General features: G+C 46.4%; 1 protein-coding gene across 3 annotated transcripts in view; it reads right to left on the bottom strand.

Moving 5' to 3' along the window:
• Positions 1-18,703, bottom strand: part of NOC4L (nucleolar complex associated 4 homolog) — a 58,658-nt gene that overhangs the window by 28,438 nt on the left and 11,517 nt on the right. The window contains exons 7-15 of one of the 3 annotated variants that reach the window (XM_058158915.1): positions 18,658-18,692; positions 18,218-18,268; positions 17,646-17,757; positions 17,296-17,356; positions 14,848-14,958; positions 12,365-12,528; positions 9,980-10,062; positions 7,983-8,096; positions 6,320-6,535 (exon numbers count right to left, since the gene is read on the bottom strand). In XM_058158915.1, the coding sequence (XP_058014898.1) occupies positions 6,434-6,535; positions 7,983-8,096; positions 9,980-10,062; positions 12,365-12,528; positions 14,848-14,958; positions 17,296-17,356; positions 17,646-17,757; positions 18,218-18,268; positions 18,658-18,692 (833 nt within the window). In that variant the 3' untranslated portion in view covers positions 6,320-6,433. Of the gene's footprint in view, positions 1-6,319; positions 6,536-6,558; positions 6,785-7,982; positions 8,097-9,979; positions 10,063-12,364; positions 12,529-14,847; positions 14,959-17,295; positions 17,357-17,645; positions 17,758-18,217; positions 18,269-18,657; positions 18,693-18,703 lie in introns of those variants that run through there. The other 2 variants (XM_058158914.1, XM_058158916.1) reach the window with 2 other exon arrangements.

Genomic DNA, 18,703 nt, shown 5'->3' with positions numbered 1-18,703 from the left:
TGGGGATCAGGAGGGGAAGGTCCTTGCCTGTGCTCCATTGCTCATTTCCACTGCCTGCCCTCTCGGTCATCCCAGCCCCATTCCTCCCTGCTAGCAAACCGTCTGAGGGGTCCGGGATGCTTCCTCCTGCTCCTGCCTGCATTCCTCCGAAGCCAACGAAGCTGACCCCTCGATCTCCATCAGCCCCAGCTCCGGCTCCTCCTCCTCTGCAGATTCAGGCTCTGACGGGGGCATGACACAACACAACCATCTCCTGCCTTGCTTCATTTCACCAAATTTTTCAACAAGCCACATCTGGATCTTTCGCCTCCACACACACACACCCCAGATCATGAAATGTTTCTTTCGAAATTTACGATGTGCTCCTCGGATTTTTAAATGCTCGTTTCTTTCTAGACATTTCTTCTTACCGCCCTCTTTTGCAAACCTACGGAGGTAATATTGCAAATATTTGGGGTTGGTGGTGTTATGAAAACGTGAGAATATTCAGTAATTCCTCTCTCTCTCTCTCTCTCTCTCTCTCTCTCTCTCTCTCTCTCTCTGCCTGTTTGGATCCCGAAGCTTATCTATTATGGAATTTCTAGCCACCACAACAGTATTTTCTATGTAAATACGGGATTACAGTCTGTAAGCACAGATAAGGACGAGAGATTTGTGTCGGTAGGAAAATTGATTAGCTTCCGGCCACCCCATTTTCAAATCATCTGAGCAGAGGCCAAGAAATCCTGTTGTGGTGTTTGAGATGAAAATGAAGGTCTGAAGCACTATCAAGGGCCTTCGTTTTTTTTTTTGCTCCGCTCCAAATTCCATGTGAACACAAGTGCATCCGTTTTTGTGGCCGGACGGATGGCCAGCAGAGCTGGTAACAGAGTCAGACAGTGAGGAGGTTGGGGAGGGACATGGGCCAGTCCTGGGGGCTGGGGAAAGCTCGGATGGGGGCCGTGCATTGGAGACAGAGAGGGAACTAGACAGCAGTGAGGCAGAGGAAGAGCTGGAGCCCATTCCCAGGGTACGTGTGCGCAGAGCTGCCAGAAGACAAGAACAACTCAGAAAGCAGAGTCGACTTGGGAGTAAAGCCACACCTTGGAGATAATTGGCCCCAAACTGTCAGCATGTTTCCTCTTCACATTGGGTAGTGTTGTAGCCTGCCAGGAGAGATGGTAGCAGATTTGGACAGTGAGGAGGTTGGGGAGGAACATGGGCCAGTCCTGGGGGCTGGGGAAAGCTCGGATGAGGGCCGTGCATCAGAAACAGAGAGGGAGCTAGACAGCAGTGAGACAGAGGAGCAGCTGGAGCCCGTTCCCAATGTACGTGTGTGCAGAACTGCCAGAAGACAAGAACAACTCAGAAAGCAGGGTCGACTTGGAAGTAAAGCCACACTTTGGAGATGATTGGCCCCTCCTATAGAAAACAAAAGAGTGGACAGGGAGGGGGATTTTGCAGGAAACAATTTGTTTGTTCGGTTGTTTCAAGTGTGGAAAGATCTGTTTGTGATTCTGTGCCAAGTTTGGCCTTGCACTGCGTTTGGAAACAAGTTACGTGGCAGCTTTTTTTTTTTTTTAATTTACATTTATATCCCGCCCTTCTCCGAAGACTCAGGGCGGCTTACAGTTTGTAAGGCAATAGTCTCATTCTATTTGTATATTTACAAAGTCAACTTATCCACCACTTGGAGAGGTTTATCTGTGTCCTCAGGGTCACCTGAGTGGTGCAATTGGTTCCTGTAGACTGCAATTTTTCCTCCCTCCCCCGTTTTCCTTTCCTTTCCCCTTCCTTCCTCCCTCCCTCTCCATCTTTCCACCCCTCCTTCCTTTCCTCCCTCCCCCTTTCCTTTTATCTTCCCTCCCTCCTTCCTTCATCCCTCCCCCTTTCTTTTCCTCTCCTTTCCCTTCCCTTCCTTCCTCCTACTTGAGATTAATCTATTTGAATGTATCAACCAAATAGAATATTTGAAGCACAGGGTTGAACTCTGCTGCTTCTGCCAGCTTGGTAGTTTCCTTACAGCTGTTTTAGTACCTGAATCAATGCTGCTGAGGTTTGCTCCCTGTTTTATATACCTGTAGAGTAGATTGCCTCCCAATGTTGGTGTGGATGTAAAGTGGGAGCAAACCCCACACCCACCAGCACTGATCACATTACCTAGTTAGGTAATGAAACGTCTACAAGCAAACCACCTCCCAAGCTCAGGGCTCCCAACATATTTCACAATCTTTTTATGGCTGAATTGATTCACAAGAAAGTTATCCCATCTGTTCTTCAGTGTAATTATAAATGCAAAAAAAAAAAAAAAGAGCCATTAATTTACATGCAACCAAATACTTTCTCCTCCCAAAAAAAAAAAATGAAGAGAATGAGCAATTTAAATGCATACATGATCTTTCCCAGACTTTTTGTTTTTTTGTTTGTTTGAGAGGTTGTCTTCTGGTTACTCATTCTGGAGGAGATAAAACCTCTCCGAAAATGAGGAAGGTACTTTATTAAGCTTAAAGAGCAACCTGGGAAATAAAAAGCCTGAAAGGATGAGATATTTTTTTTTGCAAATGTGCGTATAGCCAGGCCTGGAACGAGCATTATTTATAGTTGCCTGCAATGCAAAAATGTAAACAGCAAACTGCAAGGATGTGTTTGAATTAAAACTGGGTCTGGCTGACATAAAAACCATAGAATGATAGGCCTGAAAGGGACCTCAGAGGTCTTCTAATCCAACCACCAGCTGAGCAGCCAATCCTTTTTTTCACTAGACTAGGCCTAACCAATTCCAGCAACCGTTCCTCCAGTCCCTTAATCATCTCGGTTGCTCTTCTCTGCACTTTCTAGGGTCTCAACGTTTTTTAATAGTGCAACGACCAGAACTGGATGCAGTAATCCAAGTGTGATCTTGCAGACGTTTCATGACCCAACTAGATAACATTATCAATGGTAGAAAGGTATGGAGTTTGCGAGGAAGAGGATTATGGGGCCCTTGACGCTCTCTGAGCTCGGTACTTTGCTTGTAGAGCTTTTGTGACCCAACTAGTTAATGTTATTAGTGCCTGACAATGCTACCTACTGGGCTAAATAATGGAACACTCATCCTAATTGAGCACTCATGATGTTTCCTAGTTGGGTAAACTATGTATATTACATGGGCACTACATCAGGGGTCCCCAACCTTGGCAACTAACTTATTATCTATCTATCTATCTATCTATCTATCTATCTATCTATCTATCTATCTATCTATCTATCTATCTATCTATCTATCTATCTATCTATCTATCTATCTATCTATACTGCACCATCTCCCGCAGGACTCAGGGCGGTTCACAGCCATGTTTAAAATACAACAATATAATAAATAACAATATAAAAACAATTAAAACCAAATATTAGAGGGCCGAATCACTAAAACGGTAAAACCGATTTAAAACCCATTTAAAATTTCACTAAAATATTTCTTAGGCTAGTCCCGCTCGCTGGAATAGTAAGGTATTCAGTTCATGTTTGAAGGCCCGGAGGTCGGGGAGTTGTCATAACCCCGGAGGAAGCTCATTCCACAGGGCCGGTGCTGCCACAGAGAAGGCCCTCCCTCTGGGGGTCGCCAACCTACATTGTTTGGTCGACGGCACCGAGGAGGCCCGCTCTGTGGGAGCGCACAGGTCGTTGGGAGGCAAACGGCGGCAGAAGGCGGTCTTGTAGATATCCCAGTTCTAAGCCATGGAGCGCTTTAAAGGTGGTAACCAAAACCTTGAATTGCACCCGGAAGGCCACCGGCAGCCAGTGCAGGCCACACAGGATAGGTGTTATGTGCGAGCAACGCGGTGCTCCCTCTATCACTCGCGCGGCCGCATTCTGGACTAGCTGGAACCTCCTGGTGCTCTTCAAGGGGAGCCCCATGTAGAGAGCATTGCAATAGTCTAGGCGGGAAGTGACGAGGGCGTGAGTGACCGTGCGTAAGGCGTCCCGGTCAAGGAAGGGGCGCAACTGGCGAATCAGGTGGACCTGATAAAATGCTCCCCTGGCGACGGCTGTCAAATGTTCCTCTAAGGACAACTGATCATCCAGGAGAACGCCTAAGTTGCACACTCCTCCCCTGGGGGTCAGTACTTCCCCCCTCAACAGTCAGCGATGGTGTAAGCTGACTGTACCGGGACGCCGGAACCCACAGCCACTCTGTCTTGGAAGGGTTGAGCCAGAGCCTGTTCCTCCCCGTCCTTTAAGCCTGGAGGACTTCAACTCCCAGAATTCAATTCAATTCTGGGAGTTGAAGCCCTCCAGGCTTAAAGTTGTCAAGGTTGGAGACCCCTGCACTACATAGTATGTTAATTAAATACATTTATCACAAACTGCCAAGAACGATTCTAATTGTACAGGGACTGGTTATGTGAAGGACCGATCTCTGATACTTTCGGCTGATGCAGTAAGATGGGATAGAATGATTGTACTCCAGATGTCTTCAATTTAAGTGTTGTCTCTCGCATTTAGGAAGCGTGCCTCCTCTGTTGTGGCACCTGCCCTCTAGAAAATGTTGTGCCACCTCCAGTGATCTGTACAGTAGTGACCAAAATTGCGGAAACCTTTTGGGAAAAGTGTATTTTTGATGGCTAATAACCCCACTTTTTTTGGGGGGGGGGAAGTTTCAAGATAATCCTATTCCACTGCTGGAATGTTCTGGGAAAAGCCCAGACCTTAACCCAATTGAAAATCTATGGAGCCAATTAAAGAAACTTCTTAGTCAGAAGCGACCCAGCAATAAAGCCCAGTTAATAGAAGCCATCCTTCAAACTTGGTTTCATATAATAACAGCTGCAGAACTCAAAGACTTGGTTCACTCTGCGGGAAGACGTCCTAAGGCCGCAATTCATGCTAAAGGCTACCCAACTAAGCATTAATTGACATGGTGTTCATTTTTGTATATCTCGTTTTTTCTATGGTGATCATTTTTGCATATCTCAATTTTTTCTGTTTTTCACTTTTCTTCTTTATATTATAACTGCTACTCTAAGAGCCAATCCTTCATAAAAGTTATTGCATTACATTCTTGATTAAATTATCTTTCCATTGTTATGATTTTATGGTACTACTACCCCAAAAAAGTGGTGTCATTTTAGAAAATACACTTTTCCCAAAAGGTTTCTGCAATTTTGGCCACTACTGTACGTCTCCTATTCTGGGAAATATCCCAAGAGGACTTGAAAACTTGATTCTTCTCTTTGGGTGAAGGAGATGACTAGGCTAAACCTGAAAGACGGGTCAAATGTGTCATCAGTCTCGAATCCCTTCACGCCCATAAGAGATCTAAGTCCAGCCCGCTCCGAATTCCATTGATCCATCTACCACCAATTTGCCTTGAACCTTAGTAGATCAGATTCTTAGCACTTAAGCTTATAATAAATCTGTTGTGTCTGCGGGCCCCTGGCCGGGCTTCCTGGCAGAGTGACTCGGAGAGTGAGGGGGAAGAGCCGACAGGGCTTCCCTCTGCAGAAACTTCCTCTCTGGCTCCGCTCCAGATTCCAGAGGCAGGCCAGGTGGAGGAGGAGGAGCTGACACGGCCTCTTTCCCCCGACCCCTCCTCCTCCTCCCTGGCAATGCCCCAAGAGCCAGCTGAAGAGGATCAATTGTGGCTAGATGCAAGGCAGCGACGCCAAGTGAAGCGTGCGCAACAAAAGAAAGGAAGGGGCCGGCCCAGGGAGTGCTGAGTCACGGAGCCACACCCCACAGGGTATAAAAGTGGGTGGAACTGCCTTTGGGCTCCATGATGGACAAAAACTGATTTTTGGAAACTTCGGCTGCTTTATTGCGAGGCTCGGGAATTGGCTTTTCGGATTTCTGTTTACTTCTGAACTCTGGGTTGCTCCAGCAACAGACCGCAATAGCATTGCAGAGATAAGGAGGACTTGGCAAGCAATCGCAGGTTCGTTGCCAGAGCTGGTATCTGTAGCAAGAATAAATTGCTGGCAAACACAGTCAGCTCGTGTGTCTTCTGTGGGGTGGTTGAGGGGGGCAGAACAAAACCTTTATATTCATTTGAACTGCCTGGATTTCTTGATTTTCCCATGCTTGACGCCCAACCCTCCTCTCTACAGTCCTCGACTTACAACAGTTCATTTAGTGACTGTTCGAAGTTACGACGGCACTGGAAAAGTGACGAATGATCGTTTTTCAGCATCCCCATGGTCACGTGATCAAAATTCAGATGCTTGGCAACTGGCATGTACTTATGACAGTTGAAGTGTTCCCGAGGGTCATGCGATCCTTTTTTTGCAAAAAGCCAGATTCACTTAAAAACCACGCTAACTTAACAACTGCAGTGATACACTTAATGATGGTGGCAAGAAAAATGGCCTCGTAAATGAGGCCAAATTCACTTGACATCTGTCTCGCTTAACAATAGAAATGTTGAACTCAATTAAGGGCATAAGTCGAGGACTACCTGGTCATTGCCGTCTTGCTACTAGCCATGGGTTGTTGTTTTTTTGTTTTTCTTAAAACTTCCGACAGTTGTTGCTGCCCTCTGCTGGCCAATGTTGAAATTCAGAACTAACCAGAACCACCTCTGGACAGTGAAGGAAAACAAGCAGTCAAGAAATAGACCCACAATCTTAAGAGCACCAAGGATTGCAGGGCATAACACTTTTAATTTTTTTTTTTAAAAAAAGGTATTTATTGCGTTCTGTTACCCCCACCATCATTCCAGTGAAAAATATTCTGCAAAGAGATCGTCTTTTTTCCCAAAGAGGCCACGGGGTTGCTGATATTCCAATGGAATGTCCTTCGATTCTTTCTTAATATCCTTATCAAATATCTTTGGGGATGGAGAGACACGGAGGGAAAGAGAGAGAGAGAGAGAAGGTGGGGGGAAGCAATTTATTTTCCATGTTTACTCACTCAGTTTCTTTTTTTTCCCCCCAACAATCAATACCAGCTTGGTTATGTCTTGACATTTTCCTAGACTGCTTTTGAGAAATCAACATCAACCCTTTGGCTGCCATTGTGTGTATGTGTGTTTGTGTGTGTGTGTAGAGAGAGATAGATAGATATGGTTGCGCTTAGAGAGGGCTGTTAAAGCACTCTGAAGCAATATATCAGTCTTAAGTGCTATTGCTTCCTTCCTTCCCTCCTTCCAATGTTGCGCAGTATTGCAGGCTAATTCTGCTGACCGCCAGCAGTTCGATTCTTATTGGGGCAAGGTTGACTTGGTTTTCCCTCCTTCTGAGGTCGGTAAAATGAAGGCTCAGATTGTTGGGCCATAGACTGACTGACTCTGTAAACCGCTTAGAGAGGGCTGTATATAAGTCTAAGTACTATTGCTATTACTATTGCTATTGCTCTTCCTTCCGGTTGACTTAGCCTTCTATTCTTCCAAGGTCAGTAAAATGAGGACCCAGACTGGGGGCCATAGGTTGACTCTGTAAATCACTTAGAGGGCTGTGAAGCACTGTGAAGCGGTATATAAGTCTAAGGGCTATTGCTCTTTTCCTTCCTTCCTCCCTCCCTCCTTCCCACTGTCCTTCCTTCCCTTCCTCCTTTTCATTGTCCTTCCTTCCTTCCTTCTCATTGTCCTTCCTGCCTCCTTCCTTCCTTCCTTCTCTCCCTCCCATGGTGCATAGTGGTTAGAATGCAGCATCGCAGGCTAATTCTGCCGACTGCCAGCAGTTCGATTCTCACTGGGTCAAGGTTGACTCGGTCTTCCCTCCTTCCAAGGTCGGCAAAATGAGAGCTCAAGATTGTTTGGGGCGATAGGCCGACTTTGTAAACTGCTTAGAGAGGGCTGCGGCACACGAAGCGGTATGTAAGTTCTAAGTGCTGTTGCTATTCAGACGGACACACCAATAGGGGCAAGCCTTACCTTGAAGGCCATCAATTCTAGAATGTCAAGACTTCCAACTCCCAGAATTCCCTAGCCAGCATGGCTACTGCTGGTTAACTACAGGATCAATCAACTGGAGAGGGTTCGCGGGTAGAGAAGACTTGTCCCCCATGCTTTCTAGGGACATCATTACCTCAAAGGTTGTCAATTCTAGGATCTCGGACAAATCCTGTTCCATCTGAGAGAGGGGCAGGTTAATTTCTTCCGCAGCTTTGGCAACGTCAGGATGATAATGGTTCTGCAGCGTCTAGGGAACCCAAAAAGAAAGACGCGATTGCCTGATGTTTATTATGCCACAAAGAGGGAATCAAGCTATTCTCCAAAGCACCTGAGGGCAGGACAAGAAGAAATGGGTTGAAACTCATCAAGGAGAGAAGCAACTTAGAACTAAGGAAGACTTTCCTGACAGTGAGAACAATTCATCAGTGGAAGGACTTGCCTCCAGAAGTTGTAAATGCTCCAACACTGGAAGTTTTTAAGAAAATGTTGGATAACCATTTGTCTGAAGTGGTGCAGGGTTTCCTGCCTAAGCAGGGGATCGGACTAGAAGATCTCCAAGGTCCCTCCCAACTCTGCTATTCTATTCTATTCTATTCTATTCTATTCTATTCTATTCTATTCTATTCTATTCTATTCTATTCTATTCTATTCCATTCCATTCCATTCCATTCCATTCCATTCCATTCCATTCCATTCCATTCCATTCCTTTTCTTCTATTCTATTCTATATTTTCTTTTTTTTCTATTCTATTCTATTCTATTCTAAATTCTAATTCTATTCCTATTCCATTTCTATTCCAATTCCAATTCCAATCTCTATTCTATCTTAGCCTTGACAGATAGCTACCATTCCATTGGAGTCACCAAAGACAGTCTCTCCATCCTTCCAGGATCCTTACATTAGGAATGCAGCTGTGGTACACCAGGGGTCCCCAACCCCCCCATTCCCCAGGCCGTGACCCACTACAAGGCAGAGTGGAGGGGGGGGGAGAAGGAGAAGAATTGTGGGGTCCTTGATGCTCTCCTGCAGATGTTCCTTAATCCAACTAGGTTACAACGTTGCCAGTGCTAGGAAGAGTAGGGTTTTGTACTAGTGGCTTGCTGTCAGGATTGGTGGGACTCAGAAGTGGAATCCAGCCGGTTTGGGCAAACCGGTAGTGGAGTTCGTGGGTGGCTCTGCCACCCGCCCGGCTCTATTATGTTCTATTTAGGCACATTTTCAATGCTGGGTGCATGCGCGGAAAATGCACGAGCAAACAAAGCACATGCGTGGAAGACCGGGCGCATACGTGCATGGCGAGCCAGTGCTAAGAATAATGGAAACCCACTGCTAGTGCAAGTCTTTTTGGTGGGTCAAGTGACTGCTAGAGGCACAACTGTTAGCACTGGTGCAGATGTTGGCCACCCAACCCGTCTTCCTCCCTGCTGGATTTATGAAACCGGAATTCCACCAAGTTCTTCTTAGATCAGGGGTCTCCAACCTTGGTCCCTTTAAGACTTGTGGACTTCAACTCCCAGAGTTCCTCAGCCAGCTCAGCTTTTCTGGGAGTTGAAGTCCACAAGTCTTAAAGGGACCAAGGTTGGTGTCGTGTCCCACTCCTCCTCTGACGGCTGGGTCTGGTAAGTCTGTATCAAGCGTGGCCACGAAGTCTCTGCAGCTTTGCCAAATTCCTGTCAGAGTTCTCAGGGCAGGCAGGAATCCAAGGTGTGACTTCAGCAACCAGATGAGACTTTGCCTGACTCAAGGAATGCCAAAAAGCAGATCCTTTATTTAGGCCATGGGGTGTGGCTCCATGACTCAGCACTTATCCAGGCCTGCCCCTCCCTTTTGCTGACGTCGCCTCTCCATTCTCCGGAAGCGGGGATCTGTCCACTGTGTCTTTTCGTCCTCAGCTGCCGGCAATTCTAGCTCGTGGCTGGCTTCATGCTTACACGCTGTAGGGAGGCTTGTTTGCTCAGTCTGTCCGGGCATGGTGCCAGGGCTGGGGGCTGGAGGCATGCCAGGCCATTCTTCTTCACTATCAGTCCCTGGCTCAGATAGCAGGAGATGGGAGGGGCCCGGCTGAGGAGAGGAGGGCGGGCGGGCGAGGCACAACAGTTGGAGACCCCTGTCTTAGAGGACCAACCTACCTTTATTTCCCACAAGGAGCTCTCCAGAGCCCTACTTTCCAAAGGCTCTTTTTCATCCATCTTATAAGGATCCTCCGGCATCTCTAAAGAAGATTAAAAAAAAAAGAATCAGCCACCCACGATGGCTTTGTAGCTCTGGGGCGTCAGGTTTTCTTGCCATGCACGGTCACAAGAGTTGGCAGATGTTTCTCCTCCAATCCCCATTTCTAAGGAAACCCCCTTCATGAACCCATATTGTGGGTTTACAGGTTAACGGAGATGGAAGGGACCTTGTAGGTCATCTAGTCCAACCCCCCCCTCATCCAAGCAGGAGACCCTAAATCAGTGATGGTGAACCTTTTTGGCAGAACCGGAACTCACGTGCATATGCACACGCTGGAGCGCCGGAAATGCTCCAGCTGGCCAGCAGACACATGCCTTTTTTTTTGCCGTTTCTGGGACCATTTTCAGGCTGTCTTTGGGGGCCAAAAACAGCCCGAAAAACAGCCCAGGAAACAACCTGAAAAACCAGCCTGTTTTGGGGCCGTTTTCTGGGCCATTTCAAGGCCGTTTTGCAGCACTCTGGTGCCTACGAAGACCACCTGTCTGGCGTACCAGAAACCAGAAGAGCAGCTGGCGATGGTGTGCATGCCCAGAGTGGGCTCTGCGTGTCACCTCTTGTTGTGTCCCACTCCCACTCCAACGAACGAGTCAAGGAAGTCCGTAACAAACTTGGCAACGAAGCCTCTGCAGCTTGCCAAGTTCCTTCGAGGTTTATCAGGGCAGGCAGGAGTCCAAATTGTGACTTCAGCGATAGGGTCCGGTATCAGCAAACTAGCTAAAACTTTGCTTGACTCAAGGTTGGAATGCCAAAAGCAGGTCCTTTATATAGGCTGTGGGGTGTGGCTCCATGATTCAGCATTTATCCAGGCCTGCCCCACCCTTCCTTCTGCTGGCATCGCCTCTCGGATCTCCAGAAGCGAGGGTCCACCCACGCTGAATTGTCTTCAGCTGGATCTGCTGTCAACGTCTTGGAAAGGGAGGGGTCAAAGGGAGTAGGCCTGGGTAATTCCACCACCTGGCTGGCTTCCTGCTCTGAAGACTGAGCCACAGGAACACACGCTGTATGAGTGAGGTTTATTGGGCTTCTCCTTTCACTCCTTGAATCCTCTCCAGGCATGGGGCCAGGGCTGGAGTCATGACAGGCCGTTCATCTTCATTATCAGATTCGGAGTCTGATAAAAGGCCCGGTTGGAGGCGGGAGGGGACCGGCTGAGGAGAGGAGGGAGGACGAGTCACAACACCTCTTCCACGCCTGCCATAGGTTTACCATCACAACCCTACACCATTTCTATTTTTTTTAATTGAAAAAGTTTTACAAAAACAAAAAAACTTTTTTTTAACAATTATCCCCCCCCTCCGCCCCCCCCTCCCTTCCCCTCCCCCCCCCCCGAGACTTCCCAGAACAAAATACAGGGTATAAAGTCTAACAATCATAAACTAGAATACAACAAAAACCATAACCCATAGTCTCTCCTCTCCTTTCCCATTTAAACTAATACATTAATATAATACAATTCCTAGCTTCACTCATAAGCTATTTAATACTTTTTAGTCTGATACTTATTTTGAATATAGTCAATCCAACTTCTCCATTCCAATATGTATCTTTCTTGAGAATAGTCTTTCAAATACACAGAAATTTTAGCTATTTCTGCTAAGTTCGAGACTTTAAGAGTCCATTTTTAAATTGTAGGTAAATCTTCTTTCTTCCAGTATTGCGCAACCAAGAGTCTTGCAGCTGTTATTAAATTTTAAATCAGTTTAGTCTCTGTTACTGAACCCTACACCATTTCTGAAAACAGTGGGGATCAGCTGGGATAGAAAGAACCCCCATTTCTAAGGAAACCCTCTTCATGAACATGGTGAGTTTACAAATGGTTTAGAGATGAACAGAGTTGGAAGGGACCTTGTAGGTCATCTAGTCCAGGGGTCTCCAACCTTGGTCCCTTTAAGACTTGTGGACTTCAACTCCCACAGCTTTGCTGGCTGAGGGACTCTGGGAGTTGAAGTCCACAAGTCTTAAAGGGACCAAGGTTGGAGACCCCTGATCTAGTCCAACCCCTCAAAGCAGGAGACCCTATTCAATTCTGACAAAAGTGGGGATCAGCTGGGATAAAAGAAAAGCATCACAAATAACTTGGTGTTGGCTGCCTTGTGCGATGAGCACAACCAAAACTGGAGTAAAGCCCAGCCGGATGTTCTCCAGTGGTCTTCAGCAGATCCTCGAAGAGATACCATCCGGGTTATTATCTACAAATTTGCAGGTTTCAGCCTTCCTCCTCCAAGTCAAGTCAACCTCAACCGCGAGCGGGTGAAAAACGCAGCCTTTCTGAGCTCTCTCACCTGCTGGGCCGTTGGGCCTGTGGATGAGCACCAGGCAGGATGGATGCCTCCTCAAGAGGTTACAGATGAAAGGAATGACGATCAGCAAACCATCAGGCGGGGCCGCGAGCGCCAGGCGGGAGAGGCGTTTGGCAAAAGCTGCCACCAGGTACGCTGGCAAGTGCCTGTTGGGAAGTAGCAGAAGAGACCAAGAAGAGAGAATAGTTGTAGCTCAGGGTCGAAGTCTGCAGTCCTTGGTACTCTTGGTTTGTTGTTTTCCTAAAGACATATTGGTTTTCTGGCAGACATTTCATTACCAAACTAGATAGTGTCATCAGTGCTAGAAGGGAGTAGAGTTTGCAGGGAGGAGGAGAACTATAGTCTCTGGTGCTCTCTGAGCTTGGTTGTTTTCTTGCAGACATTTCATGACCCAACTAGGCAACATCATCAATGCTAGAAGGGAGTAGAGTTTGCAGAGGAGGAGGAGGAGGGGGAGAGGGAGGAGGAGAACTGTGGAGTCTTTGGTGCCCTCTGAGCTTGGTTGTTTTTTTGCAAACGTTTCATGATCCAGCTAGGGAACATCATCAGTTTTACAAAAGGGGTAGGCTTTGCTCTGTTTATACCCCAATACAATACTCCAATCAAGGAAATACCAACACAGGCAACCAAGCTAACAATAAACAACATCCTAATTGAGGAACCACCAAGAACCCTCCCACCAGCACTGACAAACCACCTGTATGTAATCTGAGAACACTCCTTTCTAGCACTCCTTTCTAGCTGATTATGTTACCTAGTTGGGTCATGAAATGTCTACAACAAAACAGCCAAGCTCAGAGAGCACCAAGGGCCCCACAAACAGAAGAGACAAGGACACTAGGAGAAGGATGATAAATAGATAGATAGATAGATAGATGATAGAGAGAGAGATGATAGATAGATGATAGATAGATAGATAGATAGATAGATAGATAGATAGATAGATAGATAGATAGATAGATGATAGATAGAATAACTTTATTGTCACTTTGAATGTACACTAATCGGCACACATTAAAATAAAATTTCACTGCCTAAAGCTCTCAAAGGGTCACCACACAGCTCCACAATGTTAGCTTAATGTTTCCTTAAAAACACCCTTCCTGTTTGGGAGAGGTCAGTCCTGAATGATAAAGGCATTATAGTTAGTCCTTGTTTAGCGACTGTCTTGTTTAGCGACTGTCCACAACAGTAATGAGAAATAAAGTAACGACATTTATGACGACATTTGCAGAAAGGAAAGCTGAAGTCTGATCTAAGCACACTCACAGTTCGACTTCGCTTCACTTAACAACCAAACTGCCTGTCCCAAATGCGGTCACTAAACAAGGATAAAAATGAGGGAAACTGCCTCATTTATTCTTTGGGGGTTTTTTCCCCCTGGGGGTTGGGCTGGAAATGGATAGAAGGAAACAGTCTGCACCTAGGTCAGTGATGGCTTTTTGCCGTCGCGTGCCAAAAGCAGGAGGTCGCACGCACGCATGCCCACACCCATAATTTCATGCCCTCCCGCACATGCCCCCCCCCGTGCTTCCCCGCACATGTGTGCATGCTCCCCCACCCACCCGTTTTAGGCCTAGCAGGCCTCGCTGAAGCCTCCAGAGCAGGGGTCTCCCAGAACTCCAGGAGTTGAAGTCCACAAGTCTTAAAGTTGCCAAAGTTGGAGAGTCCTGCTCCAGAGGCCAGAAACGGCCTGTTTCCAGACTTCCAGTAGGCCCATTTTTCGCTCTCCGCAGGCTCCAGAGGCTTTCCTGGAGCCTGGGGAGGGCAAAACGGCCTCCCCCCCTCGAGGCGAAAAACGCCCTCGCAGAGCCTCCACGCGAGCCCTGCACTTACCTGGCATCCAAAACGGGCTACGTGGAAACTCCTGGAAGCGGAGGGGTGGCGTGGGTGGGGTCAGCCGAAAATCAGCTGAAAGGCGCATACATGCACACTGGAGCTGAGCAAGGGCAGGGGTCTGCAAACTCGGCTCTTTTAAGACTCGTGGACTTCAACTCCCCGACCTCAGGTCCTTCCGCCGCGAGCTGAAGACATTGCTGTTTCGAAGAGCAAGACTAGCGTGAACGTAGTTTTAAATTGGGGTTTTAAATCAGGGGTTTTAAATTTGTATTTAAAAATTTTAGGCCATCAATTGAAATAATTTTCTATTCTTTTTGCTGTTTTATATGTATTATATATTTTCTGTTGTTTTATTGGCCTGAGTCCTTCGGGAGATGGGCGGTATACAAATATAATAAATAATAATAATAATAATAACTCCCAGAGTTCCTCAACCAGCTTTGCCTGAGTTGAAGTCCACGAGTCTTAAAAGAGCCAAGTTTGCAGATCCCTGAGCTAGGGCAACGGCTCACGTGCCCAAAGATATGGCCATAGGTTCACCATCACGGACTTAGGTTATTAACGGGATACTGATGGGAAACAGGATACGAAGCAGGTCTAGGGTGAAGCATCAAACCTCGACTTACGACGAAGATAAGAACAAGTCCAACAAACGGAAGAACCGGGCTCGGTATTTTACATGGAAGATAGAAGAGTCCAGAAGACTGTAGAGCTTTGTGTAGAAATCTGGATATTCCCTACAAAAATAATAATAATAATAATAATAATAAAAAATCCCAACAACAGATTAATTTAAAGAATGTAGTTTTTCTGACATTCCTAACCTTCAGGATACAGGCAGTCCTCGACTTACGACCACAATGTTGAGCCCAACATTGCTGTTGCTAAGTTTTGCCCCATTTTATGACCTGTCTTGCCACGGTTGCTAAGGGAACCACTGCGGTCGTTAGGTGAGTCAAGTGAATCCGGTTTCCCCACTGCTTGTGAGGAGATCGCAAAAGGGGATCACGTGACCTTGGGACACTGCCACCGTCGTAAAGACGAATCAGTTGCCCAGCGTCTGAATTTTGATCACGTGACCACGGAGTCTGTAAAGGTCGATAAGTGTGAAAAACCTTCCTTAAATCACTTTCTTCAGCGCCGTCGTAACTTCGAATGGTCACTAAGTGAGCCGTTGAAAGTCGAGGACTGCTTGTAGAAGCTCAAGAGAGACCAGGTTTAAAACTCCCAATCTCCTCTCAGTTTCATGAGATACAAAAGAGAAGTGTCAGGCCTGGAAACCATATTAGACTTTAGGGTTCCAGACGCTGCCACATTTTTTCCCCTGAGGGGAAGAAGGGGGGTTGAGGGGTATGGTAACATTCTTCAAGCGGTCAAGGTCGGATGGTGTTTCACATCTGCAGGAGGAGTGGCGAGAAGATATTCGAATGAACTGGGAGAACGTGGGACCATGTGACCAGCAAAGGGGTCAGGGGGGTGGGACTCTTGGGGTTTGTATAACTGGGGAAAAGAATCCGGAAATTCAGTTTTGGAATTTCACTCATCGTGTGCCAGTTTCCTCATGCTAGTAAAGAACTCTGGAAAACAATGGCTTCTGGGTTTTTCTTTATGCAGAAGAGGTTTTTCTGGAACCTTGACAAGAAGGTGGCTAAGCAAGCTAGATCAGGGTTTCATGCTGCAGGACCTGCTTGTTGTTTAAATAACTAAGCCACGATCAAGAAGCAAGCTCTCATGATAAGATATTGACTGTGTCCCAGTCTAGAAAACTTTTTGAAAAACTCTGCCTAGATCCCAGCACATAACTTAATTCTGTAAGGTAGCACTGAAAAACCTAAGCCAGGGGTCTGGAAACTTAGTTCTCAGTAAGCTCAAACTGCCCAAGGAGCTGCTGATTCAGTTCTACAGAGGAATTATTGAGTCTGTCATTTGCACCTCTATAACTGTCTGGTTCGGTTCTGCAACCCAACAAGAAAAACACAGACTTCAGAGGATCATTAGAACTGCAGAAAAAATAATTGCTACCAACTTGCCTTCCATTGAGGACCTGTATACTGCACGAATCAAGAAGAGGGCCGTGAAAATATTTACAGACCCCTTGCATCCAGGACATAAACTGTTTCAACTCCTACCCTCAAAACGACGCTATAGAGCACTGCACACCAGAACAACTAGACACAAGAACAGTTTTTTCCCGAAGGCCATCACTCTGCTAAACAAATAATTCCCTCAACACTCTCAGACTATTTACTGAATCTGCACTACTATTAATCGTTTCATAGTTCCCATCGCCAATCTCTTTCCACTTATGACTATGACTATAACTTGTTGCTGGCAATCCTTATGATATATATTGATTGATATTGATATATTGACCATCAATTGTGTTGTAAATGTTGTACCTTGATGAACGTATCTTTTCTTTTATGTACATTGAGAGCATATGCACCAAGACAAATTCCTTGTGTGTCCAATCACACTTGGCCAATAAATTCAATTCAATTCAATTCAATTCAATTCAATTCAATTCTATTCTTTTAAGACTTGTGGACTTCAACTCCCAAATCTGGGTGTTGAAGTCCACAAGTCTTAAAACAGCCAAGTTTGCAGACCCCTGACCTAAGCCATTTCTCGGATAAGATGCTTTCCAGATGTGTGACTGTAAAAAGGCCATGCTGGCTAGAAATCAGAGTGGTACGGTGGCTTAGAGGTGGAGCTCTCGCCTCACAATCAGGAGACTGTGAGTTCGATCCTAGATAGAGGCAGATATTTCTCTCTCTGGGCACACTGAGAATAGATCTGCTGAATATAACTTGGTACTGGCGACAGGAAGGCATCCGGCCAGTAAACACTCAGCTCCATTCAGTTGCCCAGACACCGTCCCGCAAGGGATTATGGGGTCATTAAAAGATTATGATGATGATGTTGGCTAGAAATCACAATCCCCAAACATCTGGAAGACACCTGGCCTGGAGAAAGCTGGTCCTGGTACAGGACCCGTAATGTGTGAATAGGGGAACTAAAAGCCTTTGGCTGAAGAACAGGGAACTTTTCCTACGATTTGCCAAGGCACTCACAGGTTATGTTGGAGAATCAGAACAAACAGTCCATTCAAGGCGAGAAGGCTGATGGCTCCACCTGAAAGAGATGGACAAAGCGAGGTTCACAATAAGAGAGTTGGAAGGGACCTTGGAGGTCTTTTAGTCTAAGCCCCTGCTCAAGCAGGAAACCTAAGTAAGAAAGGGAGTTAGAACTATTTTTCGGGAGACCCAGCAGAATCACCGACGACGTTCAGAGCCACCAGATGTGACGCTAGTTGCCGACAGGTTCACCCAACTCTTTCTCAAGACTGGGTCCTCTTTCCTGCGCCACCGTTTCTTCCCTAAAGTCCAAGGTCAACCCTACGTTTCTGGGAACCACCACTCACCAACATCATAAGCGACGGTCAGGAAATCCATCAAGAGGGTGGGCTCATTCAGGTGGGGCAAGATGGAGTCATGTAGGATGACCAACACTTTTTTGTAGAGGCTACCAGGTAGCTACCCAGGGAAAGAGAGAGAGATGGTGGTTAGGTCAAAGGGATGGATGCTACAATCAACTATTTCCTTCAATCATGGCCTGGTGCAAAGGTTGAATAATGCTGGGTCCTACTTCCTTCCCCTCTCCGTTTTCCTTCCTTCCTTCCCCTCCCCGTTTTCTTTCCTTCCTTCCTTCCCATCTCCATTTTCTTTCCTTCTCGTCTCCGTTTTCCTTCCTTCCTTTCTTTTCCTTCTTTCACCTCTCTGTTTTCCTTCCTTCCTGTTTTCCTTCCTTCCTTCCCCTCTCCATTTTCTTTCTTTCCTTCCTTCCTTCCTTCCTTCCTTCCCTCCCTTCCTCCCCTTCCACATTCTAATCTCTCCTGATTAAGGTGCACTTGAGGCCAGACTTCAATGGTGAAATTATTACTCAGGTGTGACATCAACCCCACAATCAGACCTTTGACATCCTCAACACCCCTACCTTGTATTTCAGGAATCCAAGCCACATCCTCTCAAAGGCCCGTCTGTGTTCCTGGGGGGAAAAAAAAGTTACGGAGAAAGACGTGAAGAATGGACCATATCCTGCAGGCTTAAATGGGAAAGCCAAGCATGTCCATCAAAATACATCCAGGTTCTTGAGACGTTTCAGGAGGCTATCAACGCTATTCCTGCTTTGTTCAAAAATCTGTTCGCCCCCCCACCCCCCTTTCCTATCAGCTCAGTTTACACATCAGGCCCAAGAAATTGAATTCACACAAGCTGGTAATGTTGTGTGAATTCAATTCTTAATTTTCTGGTCTACTACCCTGTTGTATCACCCCTTCGATGACATTCCCCAGAAATGCAACACAAACCCAACCACAAGAGTTGCCTTCAACTGAAGCACAACAACAAATAATTTCACTCAATCAAAAGATCTACCTTTAGTTTGGACACTTTCCATTCTTCCTGATTAGCTGTTGAGAGA

Source organism: Ahaetulla prasina, chromosome 15 (assembly GCF_028640845.1).
Source record: "Ahaetulla prasina isolate Xishuangbanna chromosome 15, ASM2864084v1, whole genome shotgun sequence".
In the NCBI taxonomy this organism is placed as follows: Eukaryota; Metazoa; Chordata; class Lepidosauria; order Squamata; family Colubridae; genus Ahaetulla; species Ahaetulla prasina.
Note: the sequence above shows the minus strand (reverse complement) of the source record. Positions and strands in the feature narration are given on the sequence as shown.